Raw genomic sequence first — 15,967 nt, forward strand, 5'->3', positions numbered from 1 at the left:
CCCTTCCTCCATGGAGCTCCTTTCCATTTGACCCCGACACGCCTGCTTTTAAAATCCCTTTAAATAGAAAAGGAGGCTATAGGTGCTAAAACCTGAAATAACGCGCTGCCAGCTGCGGGCCTACCACACAGTTTTGCCCCTGCCGCCATGCGGGGCACGCGTGCTGCCGCTAAGGCCCTCCCCATACCCCGAGGTCAGTTCAGGGGGGCGTTTCAGGAGGATTTTGAGGGTTTTTTGGGCACTGCCACGTTCCTGTTCTAACTCAGAAGCCCCATCAGGTGCAGTGTGCGATGCTGGGGACTTTACACGTCTCGTTCGAGCGACCTGCTCCCCTCTCCCGGCCGTGGCAGCTTGAGGGGACTCAGGGGCCCACCGCCATGGCGGCCAGGCCGCGCGCGCGCCCCGCTGCCACAGCAACGAGCCGCGGCGCATTATGGGCCGGGCCCGCCGCCGCTCACGTGACGCGCGGGGGAGGTCACGTGGCGGCCGCTCACGTGACGGCGGCCGCGATGGCGGAGGAGGAGCGGGCGCTGCTGGCTTCTGCTGGCGGCGATGATGGCGGCGGCGGTGGCGGTTCCCCGGGGCCGCTCCGTGCCCTGCCCGCCCTCTGCGATCCGCGGCGCTTTCCGCACCGCCTCCTTGTCCTCGCCCTCATGTGCTTCCTGGGCTTCGGTGGGTGGCGGCGGCGGCGGGCGGGGGCGCTGGCGGGGGGCCGGGGGCAGAGCTCTGAGGCGTCCCCTTCTCCTTGCAGGCAGCTACTTCTGCTACGACAACCCGGCGGCTCTCCAGACGCAGGTTCAGCGGGTGAGTAGCGGCCCGCGGCGGGAACGGGGTTGCGGAGGCTGGGGAGGTACGGGCAGTGGCCGGGGCGGAAAGCGTGCTTGTGTCTGGGTAGTTCTGCTTGGACACTTACTCTGGGGCCCTGTGATTACCTCGGGAGTAATTACTTGTTTTAATCCCCCCCTTCTTTATGTAGGATATGAAGGTGAACGCAGCTCAGTTCATGGCACTGTATGCCTGGTATTCCTGGCCCAATGTGGTTCTTTGCTTCTTTGGAGGTTTTCTGATAGACAGAGTATTTGGAATACGGTAAGCGTGATGTTAGTGTCACTCACGTTCAACGGGTGGTAGATGTAAAGTGGTGTGACGTATAGGCCTTATAATACAAAGTTTTTGTCAAATTATAATCTTTTTCAAATTTTTTTCACATGATCTAGGAATTTCCCCTGGTATAAATGAGCTTCCTTCCCTTTACGGCTTAAATAAAGTGGCTTCAAAAATGCCAGCTAGTACTACCTTTTTTAAAGGAAGCTGTCAAGCTGTAGCATTTATTATGGAGACCTTTTATTGCATATCACCCTCCCCTGTTCCCTTGCTGTAGGTCTAATATAGTGTCTTACAGGAAAAACAATTCTAGCTATGCATTAAGTGACTTTATTTTTCTTACAGGTTGGGCACTATAATATTTAGCATCTTTGTTTGTGTCGGGCAGGTGAGTGCAGATGAGAGGGTGAAGATGATATGTGTCTGAAGCTTCTCTACTGGGGGTGGGAAGAAAAGCCCGAACGGCTTCTTGCGTAGCAGTGTGTATTTCAGATGGGGGCAGGCAGGGGAAGAGAACTGCAATGGGAGAACCCTGAATTTTACTGGGGTAGTGGGAACAGAGGGGGTAACTGGGAATGGAGGGCCTTGAAAGATGAGTGGAATAAGAACGTGAAGGAGCCAAATATTTTATCCGTTTGATGTGAAACTACTATGTAGGTGTGTTTGGGTAGGGTATGATGATTAAGGTGAAGCATGACTTGACCCTCTGGAGGTGTTTTCTGAGGGCGGTTTCAGGGTGGGCCGGGTTGGATATTGTGTAGCCAGCAGGATGATGAATAAGGCAGAGGGAGCAAAGGCAAAAAGCTAGGAGCAGGAAGTGGGTGTGAAGTATTTCTGCAGGTCTGGGAAGGGACGAGCATTTTTTGTTTCTGTTTTGAGATGGTTCCAGTTTGTTCCATACTTCAAACATAAAATTATAATTTTTCCTTAAATGTGCATCTGGCAGGTAATTTTTGCTTTGGGAGCACTACTTAATACTTTCTGGCTGATGGACCTGGGCAGATTCATATTTGGGTAAGTCTAGAAGAGTATATAGTATGTGCTCTCTGAGGTAAGGACTGTCTTTCTGTGTCCCAGAAAACTGCTACCACGTTTACCCTCAGAGACAAAATTGTTGGGTGTTGAGGCATCTATAAAGTTAAGGCATGCAAGATCTTCAGTTGCATTCCCAGTCTAACTTAAAGTTAGAAAACAAAAAATAGGCAGGTCTTACTGAATTCAGAAATTATGAAACTACCCAAATAAAAGACATTCAGTAGGCTGATAAAACTGCGTTAGTCCTCCTTTTCTCTTAATTCTTACTTTCCTGAGTAAAAAGAATTCTTAGCAACAACAAATACAACAGGGCTCCTACGGTGGCAAAACATGAGAGCGAATGTCAAAAGAAGTTGTGAATGTGCCACAGCATAAAAACGTCAGAAAATGTGACCAAGTGTATTGGGGGGTGGGCAGATGACTCCATGAAGTTCTGATTGCAGGTAAGATGCCTGCTTTTGGTTTCATTTGGGTCAGGATCTATACCACTTGGTTCTCTAATGCAGGAGAGAAACTGGAAGCCGCTGCCCATTGATTTCATGTCTGTAAATGACCAAAGGCAGTTATAATCGCTCCTAGACTACTTAAGATACCTTGTACTCTTAATTATTCTTAAGACACTGCAATTCTCTTTTGAATTGTCTTTAAGAATTCTGTTGCCTTGTATGCATGCATTAGATCTACCTGTACACAGATAAATTTCTCTGAAATACTGTCGTCTTAGTATTGCCAGCAACTGATGGACTACTTCCTTGTTGCTTTGCATGTTGCAATTAATGTGTTTTCTTTTGTGCCTGCTTTTTTTTTTTTTTTTTTTAGGATAGGTGGAGAGTCCTTAGCGGTGGCACAAAACACGTATGCAGTCAGTTGGTTTAAAGGCAAGGAGTTAAATCTTGTGTTTGGATTACAACTAAGCATGGCCAGAATTGTAAGTGTAAACCTGTATAGCTTTAATTCATAGACTGTAAGGTGTGCGGCTTGTCTTGGCAGAGAGACGGGTGGAAAACAGCATTTCTAATGCTCCCTAGGGAGTTTTAGTTAAAAAGGGATGTGAAATTGAAATTTGAAATGTTAAAAATTTGTGGTAAATAGACAAAGGATAGACAAGGAAATGGGTGAATAGGATTTCTTGGAACCTGTCAAACTTCTGAAGAAGCCTGGTGCTGTTGTTAGTGTAGATTACTGGGTGGGACAGTCACAGTGCTGCATTTCATCAGACTAATTGAGTCTTGGCCTATCATAAAATGTTGGTTTAAGTGAGTGAAGCTTGTGGCTCGGGGCCTAAGTGCAGGCTCTGATAAGTGAGTTGGGATGGCTGCTTTAAGAACTCCCATCCTTATCTGCTGTTGTAAGATGTGTTTGTCCCTGTTGCTGGTTCTGATAGGATCTGTGTGACTGCATCTCAGCTGTGCCGATTCGGTTTGATATAATCACTTAAACTGCTGCTAGAGGTGGGTTGACACTAATACACCAGGCTGTGAGTGAAGAGGGAGGAGACATGCCTCTCCTGTTAGGGGTCCTCTTCAGCAGGCTGTGGTATCTTAAACCACTGCAGGTATTCACCTCGGTAGGAGGGTTAGCTGGTCACAGCTGGGTCTGGGTTGATGTTTCGGCTGTTGCTAGTTAGCTGAACTGCAGTTAACTGTTGTTAGCCTTGGGATTGCAGCCGTGGATCCCTTCTCTAGGGGGAGAAGGGGAGAAAAAAAAGTGCTTCTTCCTCTTGCCTCTCAGGTGGGAATCCTGTTTGCTTGAACATGTATTAAATTCACTTTGGTTTATGAGCTATTGCAGTGTATGATGGAGATTTTATGGCACTTCTAATGTCTCTGTCGAAACACTGTTAGAGTTGTGTTAAATGTCAGTTTGCGACGTGTTGTTATTGTTGCAGTAGTTAATTTATTACAAACACTGACCAAGCCAGCAGGGAATAATTTTATCATTGTTGCTGGTGGTTTATGTTCCCTGTGTAGCATCTAACCTGTTTGTTTTAAACACTGTTCAGTAAGCAGTCTCCGTAATGTTCCTGTTGAATTCATATAATTGTGAAAGACGTTATTCTTCACATGAGTCTGTTCTGCCTAGGGGAGCACAGTGAACATGAATATCATGGGATGGATATACTCTAGAGTTCAAGATCTTCTGGGGTATACTGGTCCCAGTACTCTCGGGTTAACTCTCATGATAGGTCAGTAATACTTTGAATTGATGTTACCTGCTATTTTAGGCTTCTGAACATGAACAGCATGCATACATGTTAATGATTTCTTACTAACTTGAAAGTAGGATGAATATATTTGAGACTAGGAAGAGCAATTCAAATACTGTTTGTATCAATGGCTGATATTCTTATGCGGAGTGTGTGATTACTGCATCTGATAAAATGCTGTGTGATTTTTCTTTTTTTTTTTTGGTTGCCAAATTCAGGTTTGTATCTTATGGAGGTGAAAAATCTAACATACTTTGAGTAAAGGACAGACTTGAAAAATTTTCTGAAGGGTATCATGTCAAAGCTTGCGTGTAGTTGTCTGATGTGTAAAAGTGAAATTTCAGCTACCTTTGGATCTGTGTTCCTTTCCTTCAGAGCCATGGGTGTTAAGGCCCTGGTGTTGGTAACGAGGTCCAGGCTTTGTTTCTGTTATTAGGAGGTACAGATAAGGAGCTCGGCTGTGCTGAGCGGGAGCGGTGGTAATGTTTTACATAAAATAAATGTCGCTACATGTTTGTACTCTAGTTCAAGGCAGATGTCTCTCATGTGGCAGGCTTCAGTATTTACACCTTACTCTGAGTTGTACAGCTGTTGTCTTATACATAAGACAAACTGGTGGTAAAAGTTTGTATTAGATATGTAAAGATACGCTACGCTAGTTGTGCTTAAAAGCCAAATTACTACTTGAGTCAACAAGTAAACGTGTTGCATTGCCTTCTTGCAGGTGGCGTAACGTGTCTCTTTTCACTGACCTGTGCGTTAATCCTTGCTTATCTGGACAAGAGAGCAGAGAAGCTCCTTTGTAAAGAGCAAGGGAAAACGGGTGAGTGGTGTGGCTGAACCTGCGTTGGCCTTCATCCTTTCCTTCTGGAACAGACCCTTCCGGTTACTCTGTGCAGGTTTGCGTTTAATGTAATTCAGTGGCTGCTGCTTAACATATTTTTCACAGTTACAGCTTTAATCATGACTTTTAGTTCATTTTTGTAGTAGGAGGAAGTTTTACGGTTTTAAACACCAGTTTACAGGCCGATGCGCTGTCATCTGCTTTATTTATAAAGGATGTGGAGAGCTTCCCAGTTCACACCCATTTGATCTGTGCCATTGCCACTGGTACTTTGTTTTGTTGGAATTGGTCTTGTTTCCTTTAATAGGGGTGCAAAACCACGCAGCTCTTCTCCATCAATATGTGGTGTTTTGAGTTTTCTGTGTGGGAGAAGTTAGACCGATTAAAAAGAAACTCAATTTGAGATCCAAGTAAGAGCATATAACATGAGGCTTCAGACGTGAATTTTGCTAGCTGATTAAACATTTCTTTGACCAAGTGGTTTGTATTTAATTCTCCTGCATAAGACTTTCAGAGGCTTTGGAGAACTTGTACATCCAGCTTAATGTGGGAGAGACAATTTGTTCTTGACATTAGCGCTGTTGATTTAGGACTCGTATATTCTTAACAGACTCTCACTGTGTAAACTTCAAACAAGAGAGTAGATAGTGGCAGGAATATATGCTTTAGTAGTGACTTGTGGTCACCTTAGTGTTTATTCAGTGTGGATGAATTTCGGATATGCTTGTGCTGACTGAAACAATATTGTCTCTTGCCCCACTCCAGGTGAAGTGATTAAGCTAACCGATGTGAAGGACTTCTCTTTGTCCTTGTGGCTTATATTTGTAATCTGTGTCTGTTACTATGCAGCGGTTTTTCCTTTCATTGGACTTGGAAAGTAAGTGTCTCTCACTTAGGTAGCTATTCCCCTTGAATCTGGCTAGGGTTTTAACTAGCTACTTGCAAAGGGAGAGGTGCAGGCAAATATTTAAGACTCCCAGATGGCTACAGAAGCACTGGTCTCCCGGCAAGTCTGTGCTGCGGCTTGTCATTTCTTTTGTGGCATTGCTTGCTATACTTGTGCTACAAATAAACACAACTCTTATAGTTTCCTTATCTGCTGAGCTTTGTGGGAAATACCGTTGCTTAACATAGGCCGAGTTGTCAGAACTCAAAAGCATAATGCATGCTCCGTTTCCTGATTAAAACTTGATATGATGTAAAGCATGGCGTGAGTTTTGGCGCGGAGAGCTGTGCACAGCTGTCATGTGGAATTCTTTCCCTACTCAGTAAGCTATTGACTGAGTGTGAGGTAGGGGCTTAAATGTAGCTACAGCTTCGAACTGATGTTCTCTTACTGTTCTGACTTCGGTATATATCAAGTTGAAATTTGAAGCATTCATATGTAGGTTTCCCTTTTGAACCATGTGAGTTGATCTTATTAGATCAAATGGGCTTTGAATATACTTGGAATTAGATCTCTTGAGCTCAGTGCATGTTTTACGTTGAGCGAGATGGAAAAGTCTGAGATGACTTGGAGAGGTCTCACAGTCAGCAGTGTAGATGCCTATTTTTTGCTTGTGCACGTCTTCTAAAAATTCTCTTTGGTCTCTTACAGTATGCTCATTGCTAATGTCTCATTATTGGGTTACACGTTGGTTATGTACTTCGGATGTTTTCCCCAAAGTGTAATTTGAATAGTCCTTAGACAAAAATTTGTAGAGGCTGATAACGAGCTCCTAGATGCATTATAAATGAGGGTCTTTGATGGGATGTTTATGTCAAAGCTATATAGCTGTATCAAAGTTTCCTGTAAACGAGGTTATTGTCTTTACTTTGTCTAGCTTAATTTTTCTTTCATGTCATACAAATGTGCATTTTTATAAATCTGTCTTTTTTCCTTTAGGGTTTTCTTTATTGAGAAATTCAAATTCTCATCTCGAGAAGCAAGTGCAATTAACAGGTATATTGTGGTTGATTTAACAAGTAAATGTGCTCTAGGGGCTGTATGTATCTTTGGGCTCTGGCCATGTGGGAGGAAGTTTGGGATCTACTGTTGCAGGTGGTGACTTGCATTTAAGTGGGCAGATAGATTTCACATGGCCCGAGGAATAATTGGGAGGTGTGGGTATTTGTTTAAATAAAAATGTCTTAGGTGTTCACATTCTGGAATCGGAAAGAAAAGGCTCTGTCTGAAGGGTATTATTTTGGTACTCGGTGATTCCCTTCTGAGCGATAGAAAGAGTTTAATAGCAGCACTAAATGAACTAAATTTTCCTAGTTTGAAGATGAATTTGTGATGTTGTAGTCAGTTGGGAGCTGGTAGAAGGCCAGTAAAGTTGATAAGGGGGATTCAGACTGGAATGTGGAATGTCTAATTAAAACTATTGTCCTTGGGAAGTGAAACACATCCTGGAGGAATATGTAAGCTAATTAAGATGTTTTGGGAACAATCTGAAGCTACTAGTAGAAGTGTGATAAGAAGCACCCTCACGTGAACTGTCCTCATTATAATACTAAAAGTCACCCCCTTGAGGTGGAGACCCCGGCCCGAGCAGAGACCCCTCACCTTTAGGCATGCGTAGAATATTAAAGCAATACAGTAGCTTTAAGAATAAGATGAGAAAATGTAGACCAATACAAAACTGCTTTACGTAATTACTTATGCATATGTATAACTAGACTGTATAAATCCTGTACCTGTATGAACGAGCCGGGGGCTAGCTTGTGGAACTACCACCTAGCACCCGGTCTTGCACAAAACTTGAAATAAACTGATATCTTGGCTCTGTGTGCGTATTGGGTGTTGCACACCGGGGAACGACCTCTGTTTGTGAGACAACAATGTGGCAAAAAAACCCCCAAAACCAAACAAAACCCACCACCACCACCAAAACACTTGCTGGTATATGATTCCAGGAGTTCCAAGTATGTTGCTATTTCCTTGGATGTTGAATGTTTTCATGTCCTCAGACCTTTTGGGAATTTTGAGTTCTGGAGTCTGTCGTTTGGGGGTTTTTTTTGTGTGTTTTTTCTTACGGCCTCACAGATAACAAGGGAATATGGTGTTTTGTCTGGAGACTCTTGTATTGTGGACACCTAAAGCTGTCCCTGGCTAGCTGGTGTTCAGTTCTCTTATTTTTATTCTTTTGCAGTATTGTGTATATCATATCAGCACCCATGTCCCCAGTCTTTGGACTCCTGGTGGATAAACTTGGAAAGAATATCATCTGGGTTTTATGTGCTGTAATAACTACACTTGCTTCTCATATTATGTTGGCTTTTACCTTCTGGAACCCCTGGATAGCAATGGTAACTAATTCTCTGAGACTTATAGCTAAATATGATAAAATAAGTAATGGAGTTGATGATGAATTATATTCTGCATGAGTTGCCACTGTCTTCTGGCTGTTTAGGTAGTCCTCAAAACCTGTTTTGATATCCCTGACTTTAAGAAGGATATACTACGTGAGACTGAGTTTGAAACTGGGTTTAAAACTGAAGACGCTGAAAAAGCAAAGAATGCGTAATACAGGCAAAACTAACATGAGCTATCTGGCGCAAAGATAACATTTCAGGCTTTGGTGTTTTGTGGAGGGAGGCAGTAGTTATGCATGTGTGTTTTGAGGTGGAAAAGATTGGCTGCTGTCTGTAGCAGTAATTCCGTAGCTGTTCAGTGCAAAAGGGTGTTGAACTTGTGAGGAAGGACGGGATTAGACCGGAGGGCTGTATGGAGTAGCAATTCCTTGTTCCTTCGGAGAAGGCCTTAATTCATCACAGCGTACGCAGCTTGGTGGTGCTGTGTTGCAGAGGTCTGCTCTCATGCTTCGTGGACGCTCCTTACGCTAGCTGTTACTAGATCACGGTGCTAGGCGCTCGCTTTTCTCCTAAAACTTGTTCTTTTGGTGTAGTTCTGAAGCTTATTACTATCATATCATTAAACTGCTTTCAGTGATTTTAAACTGCCTCCAAAGTGCTGTATTGGATAGTGGTAAACCTCAATAAAAATCTTTGTTCCTGATTTCCCCTTCCTGGGGCAGATTCCCTGAGAAATTGTTTCTGAGCCAAGGTTTATGGGCTTAAATACGATGCTCACCAGTGTATCAGAGTTAAAGATAGGGTCCTTGTTTTTCAGGTATTTTTCTGGTGGGTTGCAGCATTGATCTTTTCCTCTGGGTATTCAAGTCAGACTCTTTACTTAATGCTAATTAGATAGGGTTTAATTTGTGGGTTACTCCTGGAAAAAGTTCTCTCTCCTTGTAAATGTGCACATTTAGAACAGTATTGCAAAAAGTGTTACTTTAGCTCTTTTTTTTTTTTTTCCCCCTCTTTTGGGAGAAGGGGAAAACCAATATGTTCATTTATTAGAACTTTCCAGCAAAAATGCATCTCATCTAACATCTGTTTACTTGTTCTTATTTATTTCACCAGTGTTTGCTGGGAGTGGCCTACTCATTGCTTGCCTGTGCCCTGTGGCCCATGGTGGCCTTTGTTGTTCCAGAACACCAGCTGGGAACCGCTTATGGCTTGTAAGTACTTAGATCTGTCTGCTTATGCTGCCCTACAGTGCCCGTGTCCTGGTGCTATTGAACCACTGAATATCAAGCAGTTCTAACACGTTAATGGTTAATAATTCCTCCAAGTTCAGTCTAGCAGGAAGTCTCGTCTAGTTTCAGGATGTATGTGTGTGGTAGAGCGCGTGGTTGTGGTAGACGCACAGAAACTTCTGCAAAAATGTGGAGTCGTGACTGCCATATGTCATCACAAATGGGGAGAAGTTAATCTTGTTGTTTGTTCAGTGCCACTAATGACGTTTTCTTTAAAAATAAATTTCTACACTGGTAATCCTGTGTTTATGTGTTAGTATGCAGTCTATCCAGAATCTGGGTCTGGCAATTATTGCTATAGCAGCTGGGATGATTCTGGACACAAGAGGATACTTATTTCTTGAAGTCTTCTTCAGTGCTTGTGTTTGCTGTAAGTATTAAAAACATTGGAAATGGATTCTGTACATTCAGGAAGCTTTATTAGATTTTTTTTGTTAATATTTCCTCTAAAACAGTAATAACTCCTTTCTTACAGTTATTGGATAGAGGTTTCAAACTGGGGCAATGTTGAAAGTAACTCAAACGTAGCGCAGTGTTTTGTGATTTTCTTGAAGTGATTTAGTGTAAGTAGTTTCAGTGTTTTGAAAAAATGGAGAGTGAGTAAAAGGGTAGGTGAATGATACTCTTGAAGGCTGTGTTTGAGGGCTGTTATTAATATAACTAAAACTAAACTAACCTTTTCTGAGTTACCATGCTACTTAGAAGCGTAGTGGAATTTTCAAAAGCAGTTAAGAGTTACTGCTGGCAAAAATCTCCCCTCAGTTACAACTGTCATGAAAAATCTTAGTTGTTGCTTGGCTGTATCTTAAAGCTGTTCTGTCAAGGTTGTAAATTTATTGTCAGCTAAAACTGTTCCTTTTTTTTTATTTTTAGTGTCACTAATAGCTGTAGTCATGCTGTATTTTGTGAATCACCTCACAGGTCAGTGTTTTCAGCTTCTCTTGATATTTGTTTTTATCAGAATTCTTGAAGTTATCAAGCTGAACTGTTAACAGGTGGTGGTGCACGGTCCTGCGTCAGGTGCTATAGCTCATGGCTTTGGTGCCAAGAGCAGCTCTCGATGAGGCCTGTCCTTGTAACATCATCTTCCATCCTCGTGGATGCTGTAGTGTGTAATTCCCTGAACCTTGCTGTGATGTTAAATCTCGTCAGCAGAGCAGTGGTACCTGTCCCTTCAGCTGACTTGAACAAATGTTCTGCAGGATATTCTGCAGCTTTTTCTAAGCTGTGTATCAAACTTGACCGTATATGTATCTGCAAATATGAAAACTCAATTCTGTAGACTTTCCCTCAAATAGCAATGTTCTTTCTTAACTGTTTTTTGAAGCAGTAACTACTGAAAGATCTGGAAGGGGTATTAATTTGTTTCTTTCAAAGTTGCTTCCACTGTCTTTAGTTTTATGGGGTATTATGGTGAGTCGTAGAAAAACTTCATTGTTACTCAACAGAAAACTGGATCAGGCTTGAGAACTTAGTGTGGGTCCTGATTTTGCCTCATTGGAAGACTGTGAACACATTGCTCTTTCTCTTTACCTCAGTTTCTACTTCTGTAAAGTTATTCCACTGGTTTCTTTTGTCAAGTGCTCTGAGAACTTCTGTAGTGAGGTATGGTAGCAAAGGTATAATACAAAAAGACCAATTTTAAAAGTTTCAAGGTGTATATTACTTCTGTTGCAGGTGGTGATCTCAACTGGTCTGCAAAGGAAAGGGAAAAACTGCAAAAAGTAGCTGCAACGGAGTAAGTATAAAGAACGATAAAGAACAGTGTCCTTATGAAATGTTTAACCTGAAGTAATTAAGTAGATTACTGCCTGAAGTCAGTCTCTTTTGCAGGTCTGCCATTCTTTCTTACCAGTTAGTAGTAGGATTTCATATTCCTGCCTCCTGTGAATGAATAATTAGAGGAAGTAGCAATTAACCAAGTGTCCTTTCCTGGCACTCTTCCTTGCTATTTTTCTTTATTTCAGTGGCTTCTAACTGAGTGGAACTGAAGTGTGTTTAGAAAACATTGTATCGCTTATTTAAAAATGTGCTTCGTTTATATGGTGCGTACCTGACCTGGTCAGCAGCAAACATTACCTGGGTTTAATGTCAGGTAATGCATGGACTGATTTTTTTTTTTTTTTAAGTGTCATTAAAAGCTAGATCTCTCTTCAGAAGAAACTACACTCCAGTCACTTCCCCTTCAGTTTCAGCTTGCTCCTCTTGCTATCTTATTTAGAAGTCTTAATTCAACTTGTCTCTGAAAACCTGGCTTGAGTCTAAATTGCAGCGCTCATGTGGAACTCAGTTTGTGGTCAGGTCTGTGTCATAAATGTCCTTGATCACAGTGAAAAGTTTCCTTTTTTAGAAAGAAAATGGGCCAGGGGTATTTCAATAAAGTGGAATCCACTTCCTTTAAAAGGAAATAGAGCACTTGAGGTGGGCTTAGGGCAGAAATTGTCAAAATAAGAAAAGTTTGACCGTTCATCCAATTAAGCAGACTTCATTCTGTGGGAGACTTGTATGTCTTGCTTCCCTCTCTGTGGAAAATAAGGACAGTGACACTCTTCAGAATAGTAACTTTTCCAGTAAAATCCTCTTTTCTTTCCCAGTAAAATTCTTTCCCAGTAAAATTTTCTCCAAGTCATCTTTTCCAGTAAAATTTTTCTCTTCCAGTAAAATCCTCTCGTAAAAAAGAGTAAAATTCTCTTCCTTGGTCTGGACAAAACATTGGTGACATGTTCAGGGTCCATTGCTGTCCAGAGCCCTAACAGCTGGCATCAGGTACTCTTGCTTTTTAAGAACACTTGAGCAAACGTGAAGGTATCGGTCACCTGCTATTGGGATATCCCCTGCGTTCTGGGGCGCTGGATTTATCCCCTCTGCACGGTAGAAAGTTCACTTGCTTTTTTGTTTGCTATCTGAGAGTGCTAAACGAGGGGTAAAGCTCTCGATGGATGGAACGCTGTACAAGGGAGTCAAACACTGGGTTAGTCTTACAACTTTCAAAATAATTGCCTTGTGTTGGGGGAAGAGGAGAGAGAAAGCATTGTATGGCAAAGTCCATTAAGAGATGTCACCTTGAAGGCAAACCAAAAGACCCTTCTACTCCAGCTTCTCCATTATCTACTTAACTGTCTAGAAAAAATGCTTTTTTTTAAGTAGACATAACGTAAAGTCTGTCTATGAGACTGAGTTTGGGCGGCGTAGGTTGTTCTGATGACCTTGTTGAAGATGCTTCTTCTAGTAGTGTCTCAGCACCCAAAAATCGTGTTACTTTTTCCTAGTTCTAATCAGTGCTGTGAGGATTAAAAGTATGTGCCTTGGAGAATGTAATGTCTTGGAGAATGTATGTGCCTTGGAGAAAATAATGGGGATGAAGTCTTGATTAATGTATTGGGTTTTTTAAAATATATTTAAAGCAAATGTTTAATTTGCTTAAGGGTAGAACAAGTCTAAGAAATCTGAGGTTCTGCTCCTCTGCTCTGAATTTGTTTTGGTGAGATTGTGATTGATAACTGTTGGAGAGGGCACAGTATATGCGTTTCGTGACTCTAGTCATAGTTTAACATTTGTCATGTGAAAAAGTCAGTCAATATGCAGCAAGTCACAGCTTTCGAGGGAACATCTGTGGAATTCAAGCTGCTTGTATGTGAACAACATGGAATTTTTCTTTTGAAATGCTTTCTGTTCTGACCTAATTCAGCTCAGCAAGTCTCTTCAGATCTTGAAGTTCATTTGCCTGTAATGTTGTTGAAATTCTTTGATTTTTAATAGGTAACTACATTTCACCTGCTGATATTATACATCTTGCAGCTTGCTTATAAGTTCGTAGCAGATAAATACTTTGCTAACAAGATACCTCTTATAAATGGACTTTATGGACTGCTCTGAAACTGGGTTGTGTAACTGTCCGTATGATGATACTTAAGTTAGTCTCGAAAAAAAACTACCTGTCAACAAGGCCTAGCCTGGTGACTTGTGGGGTTTAACATGGTTTTGTTTCTTGTCTGAATTTGTGGGTTTTTTACACATCAGTCTTGAGGAAAGCTCAAGGGAGCTAAAACCTCACCAGACCTGGTGAGCATGCTAGCTTAGTTGTGATGAGTGTCATTCTCGAGCCAAAAGGTCACAGCCAGCTTTTAATACAAATGCAACAGCAATTAAAAAAAAAACCAAACCCAAAACCAAACCTTTGTACCCAGGAGCAAAGGAATTCTGTGTCCAAACAGAGCTGCTTTTCAATCTGCCCGGCCCATGTGGGATGTGTGTAACGTTTCCAGTATTTACTGTGAAACATGGCTTTGTATTGGTGTATGCTGTGGGATATAGTGTCTTAGAACAATATTTTCAGTAATTTTTATTACAATATTTTTTGCAGAAAAGAAATTTGAATAGCAAATATCATCCAGAAGTGGGGAGCATTTGATCAGCATCATGTCGACTTGAAGAATTATAGTGTTGTTTAGTTTGGTGGTCAGCACTGGACAGTAGTTTTTTTGGAAAAGCAACTAACATGCTGGGGATTTGACAGTAAACGGCTAAATTTTATGCTTTGTAACCAGTTTTAACTAATGCCAAATCATCGGTTAATTTGAACAGAATGGGTTTATGGCGTTTTCCACTGTGTTTAAGCTCTGTCATTGGAGGGGGTACTCTGCGACCCAAGACAAACACGTTCATCTTAAGCTAGAAGACACTTTATACTAGTCTTTATGCGCAGCACTGCCATTTTGGTGGGGGTGGAGATCTCGAAACGTAATGGCATTTTATGTTCTGTAATAAGGCTCACTGCCTTACAGAGCTTAGAAACGGGTCACTGTTACTACCTTTGTCACTGTCTTCATGCAAACCACTGTCTTAAGCTAAGTGTATTTAGAGCTCTGTTCGGTCCCGTTTCTCTTTAAGACTTATGTGGAAAATGAGCAACAACTCTCTGGTCTTTTGTAGGAGACTGCTATTAATTCTGAAGACTGCTGAGCAGTCTTTTATTTGCATTTTTGACAATTGATTATTTTTGTATTGTAAGCTTTATTTTAAGGAGTGAAAGCTTGTTTAATAAAGAGATAGTAAAAATTGTTACAGAAGCTCGCTGAGCATGTTGTAATCTGTGAAAACCAAAAGGTTTATCTTTCTACTGAAGTCTTGCAATCTAAATAAAAGGAAACTGCAGAAAACAGCCTCTCTCTTTCTTTACACTGAATTAGAGTAATCCATACGCATCTCTTAGTCTCTTTTAATCTGATATCCAGTATTCATCTATAAACACTACAAGCTTTTTCTAGTTATTAAAAGTAGAACTGCATACACAAGATAAAGTTGCTAGGTTGCACTCCTCAGTGCAAATATCTTAAACCAATTTTCTTTTCCAGAGCGGAAGAACAAGAAAGACTCAGACGTCAAAATGAAGATGACTTGGCTAAATTACGGCCAAAAGCTGATGACTTTAGTTTAAGGAATAAATACCTCTCCAAACTAGGCGCTCAGGTATTAGTAACAAAGTAGGGGGTTTAATAATGAAGAATAGAACAATGAGATGTTTATTTTAAGAACTTGGCTTATTGTTCAAATAGCCAGCAAATCAACCCCTGATTAAAATGCTAAATGTGTGCTGGTTCTCAGAAATGAAGTCTCGCCCATGGTAATTAAAAATCCAATGAAGAAAATGAATCGATGGCTGGTGGACCAAGTAAGTTGAGGAGCAGGCTTATTGTGATGCATGATCTTTTAATTTTATTTTTTTGCAGCTACCAGATAATTACTCTTCCTGTTTATCGACAATGGTACACAGAAGCGTGTTGAAATAGCATCTTGCCCCACTTGCAAAAGCAGAAATACGTTGAAGTTCCTGGTACACAAAGCTTTGTTTCCAGTACTGACAACTACCACAGCAAAAGCAGAGTCCGCACCATGCTTTTCTGCAAGCATAGATCCTATTTTGAAAATACTTGGCTTAACCTCCCCCTCCGCACCGTGGGTAAATAACACAGATACCGATGAAGAACCATCTGGCTGTTTATTTGAACCCATGAGCTATGTACTACACCCTCCTGTCTAAAATACTCAGTGATTAGCTCGAGTCGATAGCTAAGGCTTGGTCTCTTCTCACTACACAACGGCGTCTGAAATGTGAAAGCTTTGCTTCGGTAATCAAACTGCTGTGAAATGAGCCTTGATGTAGGTATGGGTGTTACAGCCGCTCAAGGTGGA

General features: G+C 41.6%; 1 protein-coding gene across 3 annotated transcripts; it reads left to right on the forward strand.

Moving 5' to 3' along the window:
- The first annotated feature begins 475 nt into the window (after positions 1–475).
- Positions 476–15,723, forward strand: MFSD1 (major facilitator superfamily domain containing 1). 3 transcript variants are annotated; one of them, XM_075506802.1, is made up of 17 exons: positions 476–672; positions 752–804; positions 977–1,089; positions 1,450–1,492; positions 2,051–2,118; positions 2,959–3,067; positions 4,222–4,324; positions 5,070–5,168; positions 5,955–6,066; positions 7,075–7,131; positions 8,324–8,480; positions 9,600–9,697; positions 10,033–10,145; positions 10,649–10,696; positions 11,453–11,513; positions 15,130–15,244; positions 15,505–15,723. In XM_075506802.1, exons 1-17 carry the CDS (start codon positions 510–512, stop codon positions 15,562–15,564), a joined length of 1,572 nt encoding a protein of 523 aa, XP_075362917.1. In that variant the 5' UTR covers positions 476–509; the 3' UTR covers positions 15,565–15,723. The 3 variants fall into 3 exon arrangements, with proteins under 3 accessions (XP_075362917.1, XP_075362918.1, XP_075362919.1); XM_075506803.1 differs by lacking the exons at positions 15,130–15,244; positions 15,505–15,723 and adding an exon at positions 14,139–14,957; XM_075506804.1 differs by lacking the exons at positions 15,130–15,244; positions 15,505–15,723 and having other exon boundaries at positions 11,453–11,517.
- The last annotated feature ends 244 nt before the right edge of the window (positions 15,724–15,967 follow it).

This window comes from Mycteria americana, chromosome 7 (genome assembly GCF_035582795.1).
Source record: "Mycteria americana isolate JAX WOST 10 ecotype Jacksonville Zoo and Gardens chromosome 7, USCA_MyAme_1.0, whole genome shotgun sequence".
Classification (NCBI taxonomy): Eukaryota; Metazoa; Chordata; class Aves; order Ciconiiformes; family Ciconiidae; genus Mycteria; species Mycteria americana.